At 37.3% G+C, this 19682-nt stretch overlaps 1 protein-coding gene and 1 long non-coding RNA gene across 3 annotated transcripts in view; one reads left to right on the top strand and one right to left on the bottom strand.

Moving 5' to 3' along the window:
* Positions 1-19682, bottom strand: part of LOC137133818 (uncharacterized) — a 66180-nt gene that overhangs the window by 42415 nt on the left and 4083 nt on the right. Inside the window, exons 2-3 of the long non-coding RNA XR_010915293.1 lie at positions 12060-12267; positions 11612-11725 (exon numbers count right to left, since the gene is read on the bottom strand). This is a non-coding gene — a long non-coding RNA (uncharacterized lncRNA). The remainder of the gene's footprint in view (positions 1-11611; positions 11726-12059; positions 12268-19682) is intronic.
* On the top strand, positions 2095-19432 carry egf (epidermal growth factor). Of its 2 annotated transcripts, none has more exons than XM_067517770.1 (22): positions 2095-2873; positions 5032-5231; positions 5440-5621; positions 6301-6534; positions 6700-6902; positions 7030-7143; positions 7459-7581; positions 9592-9714; positions 9903-10028; positions 10224-10360; positions 10722-10870; positions 11198-11302; positions 11521-11744; positions 12109-12276; positions 12626-12775; positions 12874-13044; positions 13365-13487; positions 14070-14235; positions 15275-15439; positions 17581-17683; positions 18071-18167; positions 18298-19432. In XM_067517770.1, the coding sequence occupies exons 1-22, from the start codon at positions 2747-2749 to the stop codon at positions 18540-18542; spliced, it is 3435 nt and encodes a 1144-aa protein (XP_067373871.1). In that variant the 5' UTR covers positions 2095-2746; the 3' UTR covers positions 18543-19432. The 2 variants fall into 2 exon arrangements, with proteins under 2 accessions (XP_067373871.1, XP_067373872.1); XM_067517771.1 differs by having other exon boundaries at positions 2096-2873; positions 10761-10870.

Raw genomic sequence — 19682 nt, 5'->3', positions numbered from 1 at the left:
TATGTATGTGTCTGTCAATATGTGGAGTGCGTGTTTTTAATAAACCATACAACTGTTGAATTACATTTCTGTGGTGTATGCGTTAATCCCATTTTTGATTTATATTTATTTGTGTAGTTCCTTGTTTTTATTTTTATCAGCAGCACTTTAACATAAAAATTAATGCAGATCCAGCTAGTAGAAATGTTCCTTCATTCAAAACGACACACACACACACTTTTAGTTTACAGAGCTATATAAAAGGCAATAAAAACTCAAATAATCACTCATTACAACTCGTATGAACAAGAACATGTCTGAATGCGTAGCACATCAAACCTTGAAGAAGATGAGCTAAAGCAGCAAAAGACCCCACCAGGTGCCACTCCTGTCAATAGGAAATGGGCTACAATTTGCAAGAGCTCAGCACAATTGGACATTACATTCTTTCTTGTATCAACACTTCAGCGGACTGCTGGCTGGGTAATGGTGTGGGGGATATATTCTTGGCTCACATTGGGCCCCTTAGTACCAATTGAGCACTGTTTAATTTCCATTTACATACAGTAAAGGGGCCAGGCTGCTAAGATTCTGTCGGACTTCCAGATACAGACTAACAAACTAGTAACGGCCAACGAACCGGACATAGTAGTGTTGGACAAACAGAGGATGTTGTGATACATAGTGATAGAAGTAGCATCCCAAGTTATAGCAAAATCAGGAAGAAGGAGCACGAGAAGCTTGAGAAACACTAAGGGCCGAAAGAAGACTTACAAACTGTGGAAGTTATGGGGACAATGGTCCCCATGGTAACTGGAACTCTGGGGGCTGTGACACATTGACATCAGATCTTTGTCTAAAAGAGTTCAGCAATATGAACAGTTGAGTTACTGCACAGGACCTTCAAGCTCCCAGCCTTCACCAGACCCGAGCTTAAAGGAAAAACAGAAAAGAGCAGCACTTTGAAGAAGATAAAAGACCTGTGTGTTTAATGTGTTAACCAAGCCCTGCATTTATAATTATAGCTTTTATGATTTCTATGCCAGTATAAAGACATTGATCTCTCCTCACATCACAAACATAGAATGTTTCATACACAGTCTGTCATTCTAATGCTACATCTCTGTGAACAATAAGAAAACTGTTGTGTTGCCAGTCAGTTATCCTGCAAGAACATCTGTATTTTTGAGCAAAAAACATGAAGATTTATAAACCATGTAAGTTAATATTTGAATAATTAGACCTTTGATTTAAGAACCTTTTGCAAACAAGTTTGCAAACAATAACAAATGATGCTGAGTAAAATGTATTAGTGTTCATTTATGACCGTTTACCTTTCACCACTGTTGCTTTTAAAAAGATAAACCTGCATTAATGTCACAATATTTCTAGCGCTACTGAATTAATATTGTGTCTCGGCTCGTATTTACCATTGCCAAGGTGAATTGTACTTTCTGAGCTCCATTTAAGATGGCATTTTAAAGTAACTGGCCATGTGCTTAACTCGAAGTGAACAAACTGAGTTGACTGCACCGACTCTCTCCAGCCTTTCTGAAACAACAAACTGAGTTTCCACTTTTAAGGTTTTATCAGCCCAGAAATCAGGTTTTACCTCTGTTTGTTAAAACTGCTTTCTACAATAGTCCCTGAAGTTAAATAATATAGACATACAATTACATGCTAAGGGTGAAATCATGGGAAAAGGTCATTGCCCTTAAACTGCTTAGCATTAGTGTGGAGACAAGGCAACTTTCTCAGCCATGTAAATCTTCTACTTCTCTACATTGTTGACGTTGCTGACAATATCTTAGTCATGGAGGGTATGAATAGAGGTTTTAGTTCTTGACGTCTGTTAGTTGTTCTCCTGAGTAAAAGGAGGACAAACAATTTAGGGATAATCCACTCCACTCCTTCGTTCTCTATAAATTACTCATTCTACCGATTTCCTCTGGGAGCCAGATGAACTTGGACCGTCTGATACACTGGCTCCTCATTCATACACACAGGACACGAAACAGGGTGTCTATTGTTTCCGTGTGCGTGTGGGAGTGTATTTCGCTTGCACTGTAAGCATGTGTCATTTATTAATGGTATAGTTTGGAAATAAATGCACCAAAGGTAAATTTTGTTCCTCAATGAATAAATAAGATGCGCTGCCATATAAGCATAGTAGCCTTACATGGAAAACTGATCTCCCAATTTCCCTCTTGCACACAAAACCTCTCTATACGACACATCCATCTACATTCGGAAAGAAACGTAGGTCAGGGGGTGGGGAGTTGTTATTATCTAAGACACTTCTTTTGTCCACCCTCATTTCTTGCATATTCCACATTCTGCCTGAGACACTTGCTGCAGCTTAAAGAAGATCTTGCTCCAATGCTGGGTTAGCATGTGCAAAATTTACCACAGGGGTGTCAGGAATTTCAATCTTTGCTTCCAAAACAGACTAGCAGCTTGGGGGCCAAAGTGGGGGTGAGCAGTGTCCCACACATTTTTTTTTTTTTTTTTAAATCAGTGCACTGGCACTTTCACCCTGTTTATTCAGATTCCTCCATCTTTGAGTTGCAGCTGTCTTTATGGTGACACCTCCGGGTATGTTAAGCTCCACTGTCTCTCTGGGTTGAAGCCTTGAACAAGAATGTCAACAAACCATAAGCAAATGTTGCTTAATTTGGAAGGATTGTTTTGTGACGGGGCTGCAAGTGGAAATGCCTGAGAAAAAGTGAACAAGTACAGCTCCCAAGGCAGTGTGAGGCGCAGGATTATGTTGGCGGTTATGATCACAGCAGTACTGATGTATTTTATGTTGCAAAACTCTGAAGCCTTGCCCTTCAGGACAGCATGTTGGGATGAACAACTATCTCGAACTGGGAGAAACAGCAGCTGTGTGGGTGAGTATGACATTGTTTTAATCTAAAGTAACGTACTACTATGGCTCAAACACAGCAGACCACTAAGTAAACATATAAGGTAATTTCATCCCAAAATGTGTTTCCAAGGCCAAGGCTTTATTTATTATTAAGACTGGCCAAGTAGTCGACATTTGCTTGGATGGGTGTGTCACATGCTGATTCCGAAGATATTTGTGCAATTCCAGTTAAAGTTTAGAGGTGGTTCTCTGTGATGTACAAAAAGTAATCTCCGTCGTAGCAATGGCTCATACAATGTAAGTGACATGTACTGATATATGCGGTGAATTGTAGTAAGGTAAAATTTTTCAATATTCATCACAATTCTGAGAAGACAGATCAACATTAATAGCAGCATAAACAGAAGATCATCCTCTGAGATGGTTTAGTTTCTTCTCTTCTCAAGCATCTATTCTTCATAATAATTATCTTAATGAAGCTGCTTTTCCAGTTAAAGTTTTCTATTTTCTTTTTATTTATTTTTATTGTATTTTAAAATAAGAACCACTAAGATTACTGGGCAAAGAATCATGACCACCCTGTAACCTTGTCATTGATTCAGGATGTTTCCCAGCAACACAACATCAGTGGCTATCTTGGAGATCTCTGACCAGACATTTCATTATGTTTGCATGGTGTTGCTCATTGTTTTCTTCATTCCATAGAGTTAGGAGCCATAACCATGGTTGCCCATGACAATGGAGCAGCTTCTATCAATAGTAATTCAGAGAGCTAATGCAGACATGTCATACCCCAGTGTGTCAAAGTTTAATGAGGTCCAGAGCAAACTATACCCAAGTATTATGAAATATAATTCAGGGATTCGAACTTGTTGAAATGCCTGTGTTCTTTTTTCCATTTACGAATGTAATATTTCTCACATTATGCTCATGTTTAACAGAACTTTACTGTGACAATATTCTCAACTAAAGTAAATACTGTGAGAAAACTAAAATTGCTGCCGCCTTTAACTTTATTCATTGCAGAATACTGAATCAGGAGCCATTTGTTGCTAAGAGATGATGTACCATTCATAAGCAGCTGAGGGTGCATTGAACTTCACTCCTTTATAACCATGAATAGGCTTTTATCAGACAATTTAACCAATTTAATGGCAACTGCTGCATGACACAAAGAGGGAAGACAGCTATTAAACTGTTAAATGCTGCCATGCTTACTTACCTGTCCATGGGGACTATTTAGTTTAACTGGGATAAAGCCTAAGGGAAAACAGTTTTCACTTATCTAAGACCTGGACCCATTAACTGGTCTGCATTGACACTGCAACACAACATTTTAAGTAATGCAATGGAGTCATCAAATGCGTACACAGACAACATGGAATGTCTCACAATTAACTAGGTAAACTAGCAAGAAGCCAATATCACAAACATCTTCTCCGATATTCATCTTATTTAAAATAGACTGAGATGAAGAAAAAACTGTCCTGTGGTCTGATGTGTCAACATTGTAAATTCTTTTTAAAAATGTTGTACATCATGTTCTGAAACGTCCTTCAAAAGTCAGCATCCATGATGGAATGGTGGTGCTTTAGTGCACACAGCAAGGGTAACTTGCTGTAAATGCACCATTAATGCTTCATATATACAGGTTCTGAAGTAACAAAATACACTGTATAACATACTGAACTCCTATTCCAACTTCTGAAACAGGTTGCTGGCATGAAATTCAAGACAAGATTCAATATCTGATATGTTGTCTCTGTACTATTATAATCAAAATTATGTTTTCTCAATATACACTATGTCTTGGTCTCCGTTAAGTGTCCTTGACTACAAAGCTGCTGGAATTAAGGGTAAAATCTGATACTGTAGCTCGTTCATTTCAACATTTAAGAAGAGTCATACAAACTATTAAAAGGCATTGTACACATATGTAACATGCACATTCCGTTTTCCTTAGCAACCGATTAGTATGTCAATTAGCCATTTTAAATTAAGTTAAGTTTAGTAGACTTTTCTTTTTTAGTGGTCATTATTTCAAATGTGAGGGCCTATGGACTACTGCAGTACTAAGTAGCAAAAGGTCATTCATATGAATATTTATGTGGCTTTGGAATGACCTAAGCTGTATGTTCATGAATTCAAGACAAATGTTTTTTGTGGTTCATTATGTTAAGCTTCACAGCCCTTCCTGATATTTGGGAATGGTAAAGCCATTCATCGGATGGACCTCGATGGGAAGAACCAGCGAAGACTTGTGGCTAGCGTGGGAACCCCTATCCTGCTTGACTTTCATTTCCAAGAGGAGAGAGTTTACTGGGCAGACAAACTAGCTGGAGTTATCTATAAAACATCAGTAAGAGGTGCACACCGACAGGTAATTATATTATAGCTCCAATGTTCTACAGCACTTCGCTGGTACAAATAGATTCTAGTTGCTTTTAGATAACAAATAAAACATATGCATTTTATTGATGTAGAGAAAGGTCGTCAGTTTTGCATTTAATGAAAACAGTAAGGAAATTGGGAGGAATGTAATTTAACACTGGTCAAGAGTGTGGTTAACAAAATTTAACATTTTCCAGAAACTCTATTCATCTGACAAACACATCTCAGGACTTGCAGTGGACTGGATTTGGAACAGTGTCTTTTGGACAAGTGAAGAAAAGGGAAAAATTAAAAGAATGGATATAAACGGGAAAAATCAAAGGACGCTTTTAAGACACTTGACAAAACCAAGTTCTATAGCTGTTGACCCCACTAAGAGGTAATCCAATCTGTATTTTACTTGTATGATTGCTGTAGTAGTGCTGCTTTTGTTCTGTGTAGACAATTTAAGGTATGGAGTCCAGTAATACGTTCACTGAATGACATGATGGGCTGAAAATGTGCAAACTTTTCACATACAGCTACCAATTGCATTCAGATTCCTGCCATTTTTGTTTGTGTGTTTTTACTGTATAAAAAGCTTCATATCCCTCCATTAAGCATCGCTGGCACCGAGGTGCAAAATGAAAGCCTGATTCAGACATACCACCAGTTTCAATGCGTCAAAAAGTTATTTTAACTAAATATTCTCTGCCAATAATTGAATTTTGGCTTGTACTTGTCAGCTTGTAGGCTGACAAGTACATTTTTAATATGAATAATGGCAATGAGGAATTTAACATCTTAAAATACATTAATCCATTACAATAAAATGCCAAGAGTATATTTTGAATTGTTCTTTTAATAACTTAAACAAAATGCAATGAGGATAAAAGATACAGAGGCTTCTGATTGTAGGAGGATGTTTTTGTAGTATTCATAAGAAATTTTCTAAAAGATATTGATTAAAACATTTACCTCAAATAGCACTATTTGGTAACAGGTACACAAAGCAATCAAATGACAAAAATGTGGGGCACTTCAGTGCAAAGTCGTACTTCCAATGAATTATTTTACAGGTTTCTTTTTTGGCTGTCGGGTGGGTTGATTCCAAGTATCCAACGGTCTGATGTGACAGGACAGATGAAAACTACACTTGTTAAGATAGCACAACAACAACAACTGAAGGCATTGTCAATTGACCATGGGGATAAACGACTGTTCTGGGTTCAATTTGGGCTGCAAGGAGAAAGTGCCATTGCCTCTTGTGATTACAACGGAAACGTCCTACACGTCATAGATCATCCACTTCGGTGAGGATGGTGTAGTATTAGTATTCGATTAGTTAACCGTTTTCTTTTGTTACTGAAACTCCTACATAAGCCGTCAAATGTGAAACTTTTAATTCCTAATATTTCTGAGAATTTATGTTTTATTATGGCATTTTGATGCTCTTCAATTTTTTTCTGTTACTGTAGGTCTCAGTCACTGGGAATATCCATTTTTATGGAGCATTTGTACTATATTGATGCAGCATCCCGAGCTATAAAACAAGTGAACAAGTACACTGGCAGAGAGTCCTTGGATATAAACAAAAAACCAATGCCAAAAATTCCTTTTTCCATAAAGGTAGTACATTCCCTCAACCAGCCAACGGCAGACACACCATCACCATTTCCAGGTTACAACTAAAGCATTTTTACCCTCTATAGTTTCTACACCATTAATTTACTGGTTTTAGATTTTAGAAAGAGATTCAGTGACAGTACCATAATAACATATTTGCCACTGCTGATGTTTTCAAACAGGTTGTGAAGCACTGAGTGGAAATTGTGTGGATGTGTGTTCTAATGTAGCCGAACAAGGGACTTGTCAGTGCAGAGAGGGATTTGCTCTCAGTAAGCAAGGCACTTACTGTGAAGGTTTGTATTTTAGTCATTAAAAGCGTCTTTAAAAAGTTCTAGGTATTTTCGTACTGAACACAACACCATGCAGAAAAAGTCAACATTGTCAGTGGCATTGTCTGATTGAAATGGTTCTAGCCGCATAAACACAGAAAACTTGCTTGCTTACTAATACCTAAATTGACAAATCTGCAGTATATGACAGTGTCTACACAAATATTTAATACTCCTACTGTGACACATACAAGAACACGTAAACAAAGTATAGAAAACAAGTGTCATGTAGGTAAATGACATGTAAAATATATGTGACTTTGTCTGTGTTTACCACAGATGTAAATGAATGTGCCCACTGGAACCACGGCTGCTCTCTTGGTTGTGAAAACGTACCTGGCTCCTACTTTTGCACCTGCCCTAAAGGTTACGCCCTCCTTCCAGACCGAAAGACATGTCAGGGTAAAGTACAAGCATATTTGGGATTATTTTGATCTTGTATTCTGTTCCAAACTAAATCCTTAATTGGTCAGATTAAATAGGCATTTCATTAACAGCACAAACAATTCATGGCAAGATTACAATTATGCTTCTAAATATTGCTGACACCATGAATAAAACTGCCTCTGAGTTAGGTTTTGTTTTAAAAGTGGCAACACTAGAACTTGGCCTATATAATTAGAGTAGCTTGGGTTTTGAGTTAGATCCTCTTTTTTTGTAATGCTATGAAAGATAGCATTTATGTCCCTGAAAATACTTTGACCCAACAGAGCCAATAAAATGACACAGAATCTGGTCACAGAATACCAGGCTAGACATAGTGAGCTGCCTTTGTCCTTAATGTGCGCTAGGTCAAATGACCGGCACTTTGTCACGCTCCTAAAGCTCTAGTAACCACAAGACTGAGCAGCTGTGCAAAGTAGATGAAAACTAGACAGTCAGATTTAAGTTAGTTAGTAATTTGTCAGTCTTGAAATAAGCTTAATTTGTATGCAAGCGTACAAAGATTGAAGTGTGGTCAGTCAACATGCACAAGCATAATAATTGTTATATAAGGCAAAAAGTGTCAGCTGGAGGGAATAATCATTGTAATGTTGGCTATTTAGAGCTACACTAAAACATATATTTGAAAATGTTAAATCCAGTATACAAACACACTGTATATCATTTGAGCTTTTGTACCTCAGTTTATGACTGGTCATTCCTTTCTAACATAATGCAGGTCTGTTGTCTGCCAAAATATGATACAGATAACTTGTGAAATAATGAACATAGAAAATATATTTTGTAATTATTTTAAGAATATATTTTGACAAGAATTTAATGGTCATTTGATTTTTTTTTTTAAATAAGCCAATTATAGCTCAGTTGATTTTTCCTGTCTAATATGCCATTAAAAGCTCCCAAGGTATCTACACACTGACTGACCTCATAACATTAAAAACACATTATGGACACATTCTAATCTCACAGCCACGAGGCCAAGAGACAGGAAAGGTTCACAGGCACAATGGGATTAGATGATGAGGTGACATTCGCAATAGGGAACATATCTGGTCAGCAGCTTTGTCTGTTTAAGCTGTTTAGCAGGCAACGTTTGCCAAGCTCCACAAGAAAACAAACATGCAGCCAAATAGCAGGCCAGATAAAGGAAACAACAGCAAAGATTATGTTAGGGAGGAAACTGCTTTTGTCTTCTGATTCTGATTCAATAAAACAAAACATATAAAATTATAAACAAAGCTATTGGTAGAAACACTTTTGGAAGTTTTTATATCCACATATTTTTTTATTATGTCTCTCCAGTTGTTGATTCTTTTATCCCTTTAAGTTCAGTGCAGCTCAGCGTGTACAATATTGTATCGTGCAGGATTTATGAAAATTCATAAATTCATGCAACCAGTAGGGAGAAGTTAACAGCCATGTCCCATGCATTTTTCACAGTAACTTCATATCTATATACAGTACCATGGCTCCGTGTACCTTGCCTACGTTCACAGGTGGAGGAGACTCCACTGAGCTAACATTACATCACCTTCAATGTGTGGGCTTTACCTGCAGCCTCATCACACTTTCGCCAAATTTTGACAGGATTAAACCTGACTTCATAAATGGATTTTACCAGGAAGGGTCTAAGAAGCTTGTTTTTTAACTGGATCTGTTAGAATCTACTATACCCTGCCCCCAAATAAACAAGAAAATTCTTGAACATGTAACAATGGTCAACAATCTTTTATATATATATATATATATATATATATATATATATATATATATATATATATATATATATATATATATATATATATATATATATATATCAACTTTTTTAACTTATCAGTTTGCTGCTTTACAGTTACTTTAATCTGTTTGTATTTGTTCAATTCAAATAGCTTTAGTGATATTTTCAGCATTACCTTTGAGATTTCAAAATTAAAATGGCAATATCTGCTTTTTTCCTCCTACAATCAGAGATCATATCTTGTAGCGACTACATGACCAGCTGTGGCCACGGATGCTTGGAAACCAATGACGGTGTTGTTTGTGTGTGTCCTGAGGGATCCATACTACAGGAGGACAGACAAACTTGTACTGGTATGGGCTACAATGTTATTAATCCTTTACTCAGAAACTGAAATTTACCCAATTATAATATACATTAATAGCATTTTGTGTGGTCAATTTAGAAGGATTATAATCAGAAGTCAAAGAAGTTAGAGAACAGAACAGTACTTTCAGTATCTGTGTACCACTTTTTTGTTTTCGTTTTGTTGCTGTTGCAGGTTGCTCATCTGCAGACAGAGGGGGCTGCAGCCAACTCTGTACTCCTGTCACCCCTAGTGGGTGGCAGTGTTCTTGTCTGCCTGGCTACCAGCTCCACCAAGATGGCAAGCGCTGCATTGCTACTGGTGAGTGATACTATGGCAAAGCAGATGGCTCAGGGATATAAACCCAAAGAGAATCACAGTTAAATGTCTCGATTTCTGTCTTCTGTTTCCGCAAAGTTAGATTAACAATATCACAAGGCAATATGAAAATAATGGGGAAGGGGGATACACCACTACTGTACATTTGATTGTGAAATAATGTTTTGGAATTTTTAGGACCACCACCCTATCTGCTAGTTGCCAACATAATAGATGTACGAAGAATTAATCCTGATGGTACTGGGGATCAAACCCTGGTGGAAGACTCTAGGGGGACAATCATAGCTTTGGACTATGACCCGGTCCAGAACATTGTAAGATGAAAACTTGTTATGGTTCAGTTTTTTGTGTGTGTGTGTGTGTGTGTGTGTGTGTGTGTGTGTGTGTGTGTGTGTGTGTGTGTGTGTGTGTGTGTGTGTGTGTGTGTGATTAGCTGAAGTAGCAGTACTGCACGGGTGCTGAAGTACTTTTACTGAGTAATAGGATGTAGGTGGACCTGATCCAGGTTTTGGGGAAGACATCCAGTGACACTTAGTGGACACAAACGTGTAATGTGATGATCTGTTACCTAAACATCTTTCTGTTTTTTTTATTTGTTTGGACAATCATTTGTATGTTTAATAGCTTTTTGTCTGTTTTATGTAATAATGTGTACTTTATGTATGCATTTTAAAGGTGTACTTTGCTAATACAAGCCAGAAAACAATTGAACAGGTTGATTTGAAAGGTGGGTCCAGAGACATTTTCATCTCAGAGAATCTGAACTCTCCAGAAGGACTAGCAATTGATTGGGTGCACCGCAGAATCTATTGGACTGACAGAAGGTGTGTAGAGTACGCATCAGTACACGCTATTGATTGTTCATTAAACAAATGTAAATTTAGCACTGAAGTTATAAATAGTCTTTTGAATATTTGAACACTTCTATGTTGGATCAAACTTCCGAACTGACTCAGTGATTAACTAACATCAGTTTGTTTTTATTAAACTTCAACAAAATCCAATAGGAAACTGGTGACTGTCGTTTTTTTTGTCTTTTTCTGGGGTTAAGCTTATAATATTTTCTAGTAATTGTTATGTTGCTAAACGTTAACAAACGTGACATCACTTTTACTTTCTGATTTACACAACCATACACATTTGTTTTAAAGCCAGGCAACTGTTGAGTGCTGTACCTTGGTTGGACGAAAGAGAGAAACTCTTGTTAGCACAGGGCTGGAAAAACCAAGAGGAATTGCAGTTCATCCTCTTGCAAAGTGAGTAAGCAGCAACAATTTATAAATCATGGAAAAACTTGTTTGATAGCAGCTCTAATTTACACTGAAATGACCACTGGAATTATTTACAGTAGGACTTTTTTACAGCACCTTTAATGTCTTGAATATCACATAATGTATGAACAAAATATGCCACAAAGTATACGCTTAATAATTATAATAAAAATAATAATAATTGTTCTTTTTTTTCCTTTGAGGAAGTTGTTCTGGACTGATACAGGTGCTCAGCCTATAGTGGAAAGAGCATCTTTGGAAGGGAAAGACCGTGTGGTTATTGTTAGTACCAACCTCGTGTCACCCAGCGGCCTGACAATTGATTTCACAGAGGATCGTCTGTTTTGGTGTGATCACAGAAGGGGCCTGGTAGAGACTGCTGCTCTGGACGGCTCAGACCGACGAATTCTATTAGAGAACCAAGTAGGTGAGGCTTTTGTTAACCATACACATGAAGAGACAGAGTGTTGCACCAAACTGTGGGGAAAAAAAAGACAACATTCCACTCTAATAATACAAAATAAATTGGAATATGTTATCATAAAGCTCAAATACAGTGTACATGAGTTCCATGAAGTATGGTTCATAAAAAGCACAGCTAAAGCTGATACATAGTGTTAGCTGAAGCTAATAGACTGACGGAGATTTTAATAGTCAAATACTCAAATATTACATTGGGTTCTTTCTTCCACCGTACTCAGTGACTTAATGGCTTAATGATTAGAAAATATGCAATTCTCACCTGGTATCACCTAGTCAGCTCTGGTCTTCTCCAACTCTGATCGGTCCAGGTCGGCCTTTTGACCTTGCAGTCTTTGAAGACAGGCTCTGGATCTCTGATCAGGAGAATCAGCAGCTAAGGAGTGTGCACAAGCGGACAGGAAAGCCACTGCAACGTATCCAAGGCAACATGGTTCAACCAGCATCCGTTGTGGTAGTTCACCCTCTTGCTAAACCAGGTACAAAGACACAACGGGAGGTAATTTGGGACAGTAATTTGGACCTTAAGGTTTAAAGCCACGGCATGATGTAAATCAAGCGGAAGAAATATCAAAATTGGGATTTACAGAATAATCTCAAGTTAAAAGATGGGTAGAGTCTTCAGACCAATTTCACTGTTTTCTTTGTATCTTATGTGTCTGAATTTACGAAGCTCTGAAAAAAATATCCATTATACAAATTACTGTGTAGTCTAGGTGTGTAAATGTCCCTTGTCAGTGACAACAAAACAGGTTAATAAATCCACCATTCCAAAATAATTATGACTGAGCTTTCCCATTGTCATTTTGTGTTTTTTATTTATTTCAGGGGCAGATGTTTGCCTTCACCTGAATGGAGGCTGTGAACAGGTGTGCGAAAGCAAACTGGGAATCGTCCACTGCTCATGTCAGTCACTCTACACACTATCAGCTGATGGAAAAAGTTGTGTTCCTGCTGATGCTTCAAATGGAACAGCAGGTGATTCTTTTAGCCCTGTCCTGCCTAAAGGTACAGACGCCGAATAAACTCTGAAACTAGATATAAAATGTTGTTAACTGTATGTATTAATTATGCAGAATCTAGAGACAGAGAATCCACTGTTTTAACATCTCTCAAAAACAAGACATTTAACAATGGGAGCCCACCCCTGAAAACATCACCTGGTCTGTCTGCTGAAAGGATGGCGTCCGATTTTCACTCTAATATAGACAGTGAGCCAACTCTCTTCACAGACAAAATGATTTCAGGTAACAGTGCCTCTTAAAAAACAAATGATTTGTAGTTCTCATCTTACTCTAACTGATTTTAATTTAAAATCAGTTAAGGTATTTGCGGGTTTTATCTGTATAGTAAGTGTCATTTGCTATAAAATGCCAACTAATCTGATGGATAAAAGTTTAAACATTGTACAAGAAACAAACATGTTTGGCTTTTAAAAACTTAAATAATGTTAACTCTCTTTGTGACACAAAACACAACAGTAACACAAAAACAACACATAAAATTGTAAACCAGAGATATTTAGAATTCAGATAACATTTGATATTATCTTTTTTTTTTTTTTAAGATATTGATGAGTGCAAACTAGGAACACACAATTGTAATAAAAACGCAGAATGCCAAAATACCATGGGGAAGTACCTCTGCAAGTGCTTGGCTGGGTACCATGGAAATGGCCAGATGTGTCAAGGTTGGTAATATACATTTACTGCAAATTAAGCTACGTTCCAGTTGTTTGGCTAGATACCGACTTTTCGTGTTTTATGAAAGGTTCTGAAAGATTCTGATACAGAGTATGTGTTAAGTGGTAGCAACTGTTGTGAAAGTTCTCAAAACTGTTTAACTGTAAGTATTGTGGGATGAGATGCTGATACAGAGTCATGAAAACTAATATGGACGTGCTTAGCAGCAAAACTCTGGTAAATAAACACAACACATTATTCTGACCTGACAGAAGTCAGATATGATTTAAATGCAGAAGGCGACATACAAAAGTGGCCAAGATCCTATTTTGGAATCTCAAACTTTGTTTGTCCACTCTACACCTTAGAAAGGGGGGAAATCTGATCGGAGTTACCTAAGGGCAAACAGATTGAATTTGGTCCACTGCCATTTATTTATTTTGATATTCAGAGTAGCCTGAACTCAATATGAGTCATACAGCTTTTACTGTGTATGGGTTATCTCAAAGATTAAACAGTCTTTCAAATAGCATTATGATTAAAAGACACAAAACAGCGTCATTGTGTACATTTCTATGATTCCCATCAAGAGTTGGAAACCACTTCACCACGGATGACGACCAGTAGCCCTGTAGAGGTCACAACACTGCACCACAGGAGTAACTCAGTGGAGGGTTGTCCCTCTACCCATGAGTCCTACTGTCTGTACCAGGGTGTCTGCTTCTACTTTCCGGAAATGGAATCTTACGCCTGCAAGTAAATACTTCCTTTTGTGTAATCCTTCATTGTGACCCTCCACCTTCCAATTTATTGGTCTACTGATATAAGTACTTCACTAAGAAACAATGTGTTACAAATAGTATTATATGTGATACTGTTAACAATATTAATGTCCAAATGTATTCAACTAACTCTTTAAAAGGTGAAAATTTGGTTGTAGGAATTAAGAATAAATAAGGGCCAAAATACCTAGCAATTTAGTGTGGGGAAGAAAAAAAAAGTTGATTTTATACTGACAGGTGGTTAATCAATAATAATAATAATAATAATAATAATAATAATAATAATAATAATCAGCATTTATTAGTTAAGTCAACTATGCATGTGAAATCCTCATTTGAAAATAGTAAATTCAATAAGGCTTTAAATTAAATGTATTGGAGTAAAAGTAAATTATTCACTTCTGTATTATAGTGGAGAAAAAGTAGACCACAAAACTGTACTTAAGTGGAGTACTTCATCAGATATACTATAGTTACTTACTACCTGTGATGATTTCTGTAAAGAGGAAGTGCTGGTCTTTCCCCAACTGGGTCCATATTTTTTTTAAAGAGAATTAAGAGTCCATTTACACTATGAAATATACAGTAATTCAAATCAGCGATGTTTTGGAAGAATTTTCATTCTTTTAGAAAATGCTGTATAAAGGTTTGCTGTTATTGCAACTGAAAAGCAGCAGATGTCAGTATTGTACCATGATCCTTAGTTTTACCTTTTCATATTTAAACACATGCTACTTTAAGCTATATACACCAATAAGATGTTTCAAATTATAATTCCATGAATGTGACATCTGATCCAATTATATCTCGCACTGATAAAGTTCTCTACAAAAGACACTTAAATCCACCTTGTAGTTTTACTATCATTACAGCTGATCACCATGTTTCCTTCACAGTATTCAACATACTATACCAGTGGTTTATAGCATTAACTTTGCTGTCAATTTTGCTCATAGTGTTTGATAAGTGCAGTCAGAAAGTATAACTTTACATCATGTCTTTGTTAATTCTAGTTGTGTAACAGGCTACATGGGAGAGCGTTGTCAGTTCAGTGACCTCGAGTGGTGGGAGCTTCAGCAAGCTGAGGAGGAGAAGAGAAGGAATGTGGTCATAGCTGCCTGCATGGTGGTCCTTATCTCCTTGCTCTCCATAGCTGCCTGTGTAACCTACTGCTACAGGTATGAGAGGAAAAAGGGGGTGAAGTGGTAAATAAAGACCAAAGTTGAGAAACTGAGGCGAACATGTTCTTAAATGTGCTACCAGGAGCTTTTTAAACAGTTGTTTAAATTAGGCACCATATATAAATGAATTCCACAACTGGTTATCTTTCAGAATAGTGTAAAGCAAAACTAAGCTTGCCCGCATATGGTGAGATAGCAAAGTCCTGAAAGAATTCCATTTATATGGCTTTTATTAAAATGGCAATTTGTGAGAGTCTCGTTATGGTCTTAAGGGGGATTTTAAGGCTTTATCTACAACAAAAGTTTTTTTTTCTTCAAGCATTCTAGGAACTTACTAGAGTTTCGTATAACCACACACGTTTTAGTGAAATAACGTTTTTTAAAAGCAGTTTTGTGTTTGTGGCGTCCAGCGTTTTGAACACTGGAAGCACAGGGCAGACATAGTTGGACGCAGCATAGTCAGCCAGGAAAGAGCTGCGCCAGCAATGAATGAGCTGACAGCATTTAAAGGTGTTTATCAAAATCATGGTGGCATGAGCCATGTAATGTTGGCGTCCCAGCATGACAGCGGGGGGCCACATGTGGAACGAATGGCACCGTGACCCCTGGTTAGCTGAGTGAGAAGCATACATACATACAAACGACACGCTGCAACCCCTCCCTTCCTTTTGTTTCCACCTGAGCTGTCTCTAAGCAGCTGATTTGTTTTACGGTTGTTTCGCTGGCTTATGCACAAGGCTGTTGGCATTCTTCACTCTTGACTCAAAAAGCACACCCCTACCCTCAACCTCCCACATCCTAACAGTTGCTGTCTTGGGTCCCCCGTGGAAGTGGCACGCTTTCAATTACATGCTTGATTTAGCTTGTTCTACAGCAATTACACATAAAAATAGGTCATTTCTTAGCTACAAAATGGAGCCGCTGAGGTATGACCCTGGAGGAAACGCTACATGGTCGCCAATACCTCTGCCTCAAATTGCCTTCTGCACTCGGCTGTGAGTGCACTTTTGCAGTTCTTGAGTTTGGAGGTTTTGATTCCTCTTCAACACACACAGTTGAGTTTTGCCTCTTGTGCATTTGCACAGTCTTTCCTTGTTTAAGTTAAAGGTCATGGGATTTAGGTCTCATCTGTTCAGGTCATCTGGAAGTTGCTCCAAGTTTCCCCTGGTCATGATTATGGCCTGTAATTGTTATTCAGATTATCCATGTTGTAAATCTACTTTATTGCTCTATTCTGTTAACATAACATATATTCTGTTTCTGTCCGTTTTGGAATAAGCATCCAACCTCACTTGCTCTTCTTAAGGTTTCTTCCCCCTTTTGTATCACACACAATATCACAGACAGCTAAATATAATTTGAGTTGACTTGACAAACACATCATTAGTTTAGAGCACTGGTTCCAAAACGGTGTGTCAAGATGATGCAGACTAATGAGAAATAACAAATAATGGATTTTAATGTCATCTGTTGATCTCTAGACTAGGTTTTTCACATCTAGCTACTGATGAAAATAAGTAATTTACTTATGATACTAATCTCAAGACAAACCTAAAAAGGTTTTATTTTGTTTCTCTGACATGTACTATAATCTGGACGGTACCTTCTGTCTCAATTTTTACAGCCGAGCCCCAATTGTAATTTGCAACCCACAACTTAGGAGAGAGCTGGATGTTGAGTTTTTGCGACAAGTTTGTGTGCAATAGGACAATGATTAGCTAAATGCGCTAATTTTAAAGATATAAATAAAGATGTGCTTTGAGGTTTTGACATCTTTTGGTGTGCTTTTCACACACAAACTTAAAAACCACTGCTCTAGATTCATTCTCTCTGGTCAAGAAGATTATAACAGATATCAAATTTGCCAAAACGAAGACCCACTGCATTTCCTATGGTCACAATGTGGACTAATTACTACATATGTGTAAGTTGAGGTGCACTGTAATCAGGCCATTAAGAGCAGAAAACTATGATACAATTCCCTGATATGATAAAATTTTGAATGTATTCTTTTTCTCCTAGGACACCAACAATTTAAAGGTCGAACATTGAATATTAAATAATAATTTACACAAGTGAGTCAGATAGCCCTTAAGATTTGAAATTTAATTTAACTTGTGTGGGTTTCATCTTATCAGAACTAGAAGACTCTTCCCTAAACATCCATCAGTGGATAATGTGAGTGAGACGAGTGTGACAGATAAGAGCATGTCGGAGACCACCACCACCAGTCTGCCTCGGGTACGGTTATCACTAAGCTTTGTCGTCAGCAATGAAGTTTTCCCATTACCTCGACTACTCTGATTACCTTTGTAAGATTAGTGTTATGTTATGCAACGTTTCATATCCAAATACCCATATAGTTAAATTAACCTACACTGAATTTCTAAAAAGCAACAAGCCTGGCTGGTTTGAAGACACCGTGACAACATCCCACAATATAACATATGAAGAAAGTTTTTAAATGTTTAGAAAAAACTAGGGTTTTTTAATAATAACTGATTACATTAAATAGAAATAATATATTTAAAAGACATTTGCTTTACAATGTTGTAAGATGGAAAATTCCTCTTACTTGAGATGCTGGAACCTGTCAATATTTGCCACTGATTATCTATGACTTTGCAGTTCTACATGTTGGTGGAAAATTGTGTGGAAGAGAAAGCCATCCCTGCCATGGGCTGTCCCCGCAGAGCTGCCTGTCCTTCCTGCTCTTCAGATAAAGGTTATCTCTAACTCACAGGGACATTCATATTATCTGATTACAGTTAAAATACAAGCATTGAAAGAATATTGTGAAAATGTTTCATGTTTATTTTTCTACTAATAACTGGATTTTGACTCTTTTTGGTCAGGTGACGATCCCATGTCCGAAGAGTCAGAAAAACTGTCCAAACAAAACAGAGGCTACGAGGGTTCCACGCAGTCAGCCAGAGGCACGGAGATCACCGAAACCACCGTGCATCACTCAAGTCCACCACTGTCAAGCTCATATTCCAGCACGCCTTTCAAGCAGACACCACTCTCTCAGACTCCCAGCCTACAGCTCACTCAGCGAAATTCTGACACAGCTGTACAGTTTAATGCACACATACTGTAATACCTAGAGGATGTAGGAACTGCAGATTAAAGTTTCACTACACAATAAAGTCTTGCCACTGAAGCAGGTGCTTGCACAAATGTAACTTGTGGCGTCTTTTAAATAAACAGAGAACAATATATATTTGTCTCTTTTGCATCCTATTGATATACAAAACTTTTGGCCAGGTTGGAAATAAGCTTGCTATAGTTAACGTTTAAGGTGCAATACAAAAAACATCACAGCCCTCTTTCGAGTGCTCTTTCGAAATAGGAGGAAGCTGTCAATGATTTCTTGAGAAGGACGGCACTTTTAGGCCGCAGCAAATTCAGAATAGAATAGGGCTCAACCCCAATTTTCTTTAGTAAGTATAGTGATAAAGTATATTTATCAGTGAATCTTTAGTACCTCTGTTGTTTTTCATTTCTATAATACATCATTTAGACAAAAAAATTGTATCTACTTTAAATTTGTATTTACTGTATATTTGCCTCATACCCTCTCACAACAACATAGTATGGCAAATAAATACACACATAAACAAGTGAATAAATATAGTGAGATTTCTTTGCTTACTTTTGAAAAAAAAAAGAAAGCGAAGTAAAGGCAATGAGTCATGGACCTTCTTACAAGTAGCAATTCCTGTTTGTATTTTATCTCAACAACTTCAGCTTAGATACCAAACGAGATGTTTCACATGTTCTGTATTTTGCATGTTTAAAAGTTTGGCTTTACTCACAATGGGTGGTGCCTTCTAAATAAAACACTGACTTACTGCATTGTTTTTATATACATTTTACCTCCTACTAAATAATTTAGTTTGGCCACACTAGTTAGTCCTCACATGAAGTGGTGTAAAATCATTCTGTTCAGCTTTATCATGGCTTTGATTAAATTTTTTGTTTTTTATATATTTTGAGTGGGAACACTTGTGTCCTCTTATTTTCTTTGGTACGTTATATCAAATAGACAACATAGCCTCATTCCTTGGATTCAGGTGACTGTCTTGCTTCTAATATAAGGCAAAACACCACTTTTGAATTTTAAAACTTCCCTGTTAGTTTTTCCATTTAGTGTCTTGTAATTTCATCTTCAAGGAGCAGTTTTGCAAGGAACAGTATGACAAATTGGGTTTTGCTCGTCTTGCCAATCAAAACTAAA

Source organism: Channa argus, chromosome 10 (assembly GCF_033026475.1).
Source record: "Channa argus isolate prfri chromosome 10, Channa argus male v1.0, whole genome shotgun sequence".
In the NCBI taxonomy this organism is placed as follows: Eukaryota; Metazoa; Chordata; class Actinopteri; order Anabantiformes; family Channidae; genus Channa; species Channa argus.
This window is presented reverse-complemented; position numbering and strand designations above follow the sequence as displayed.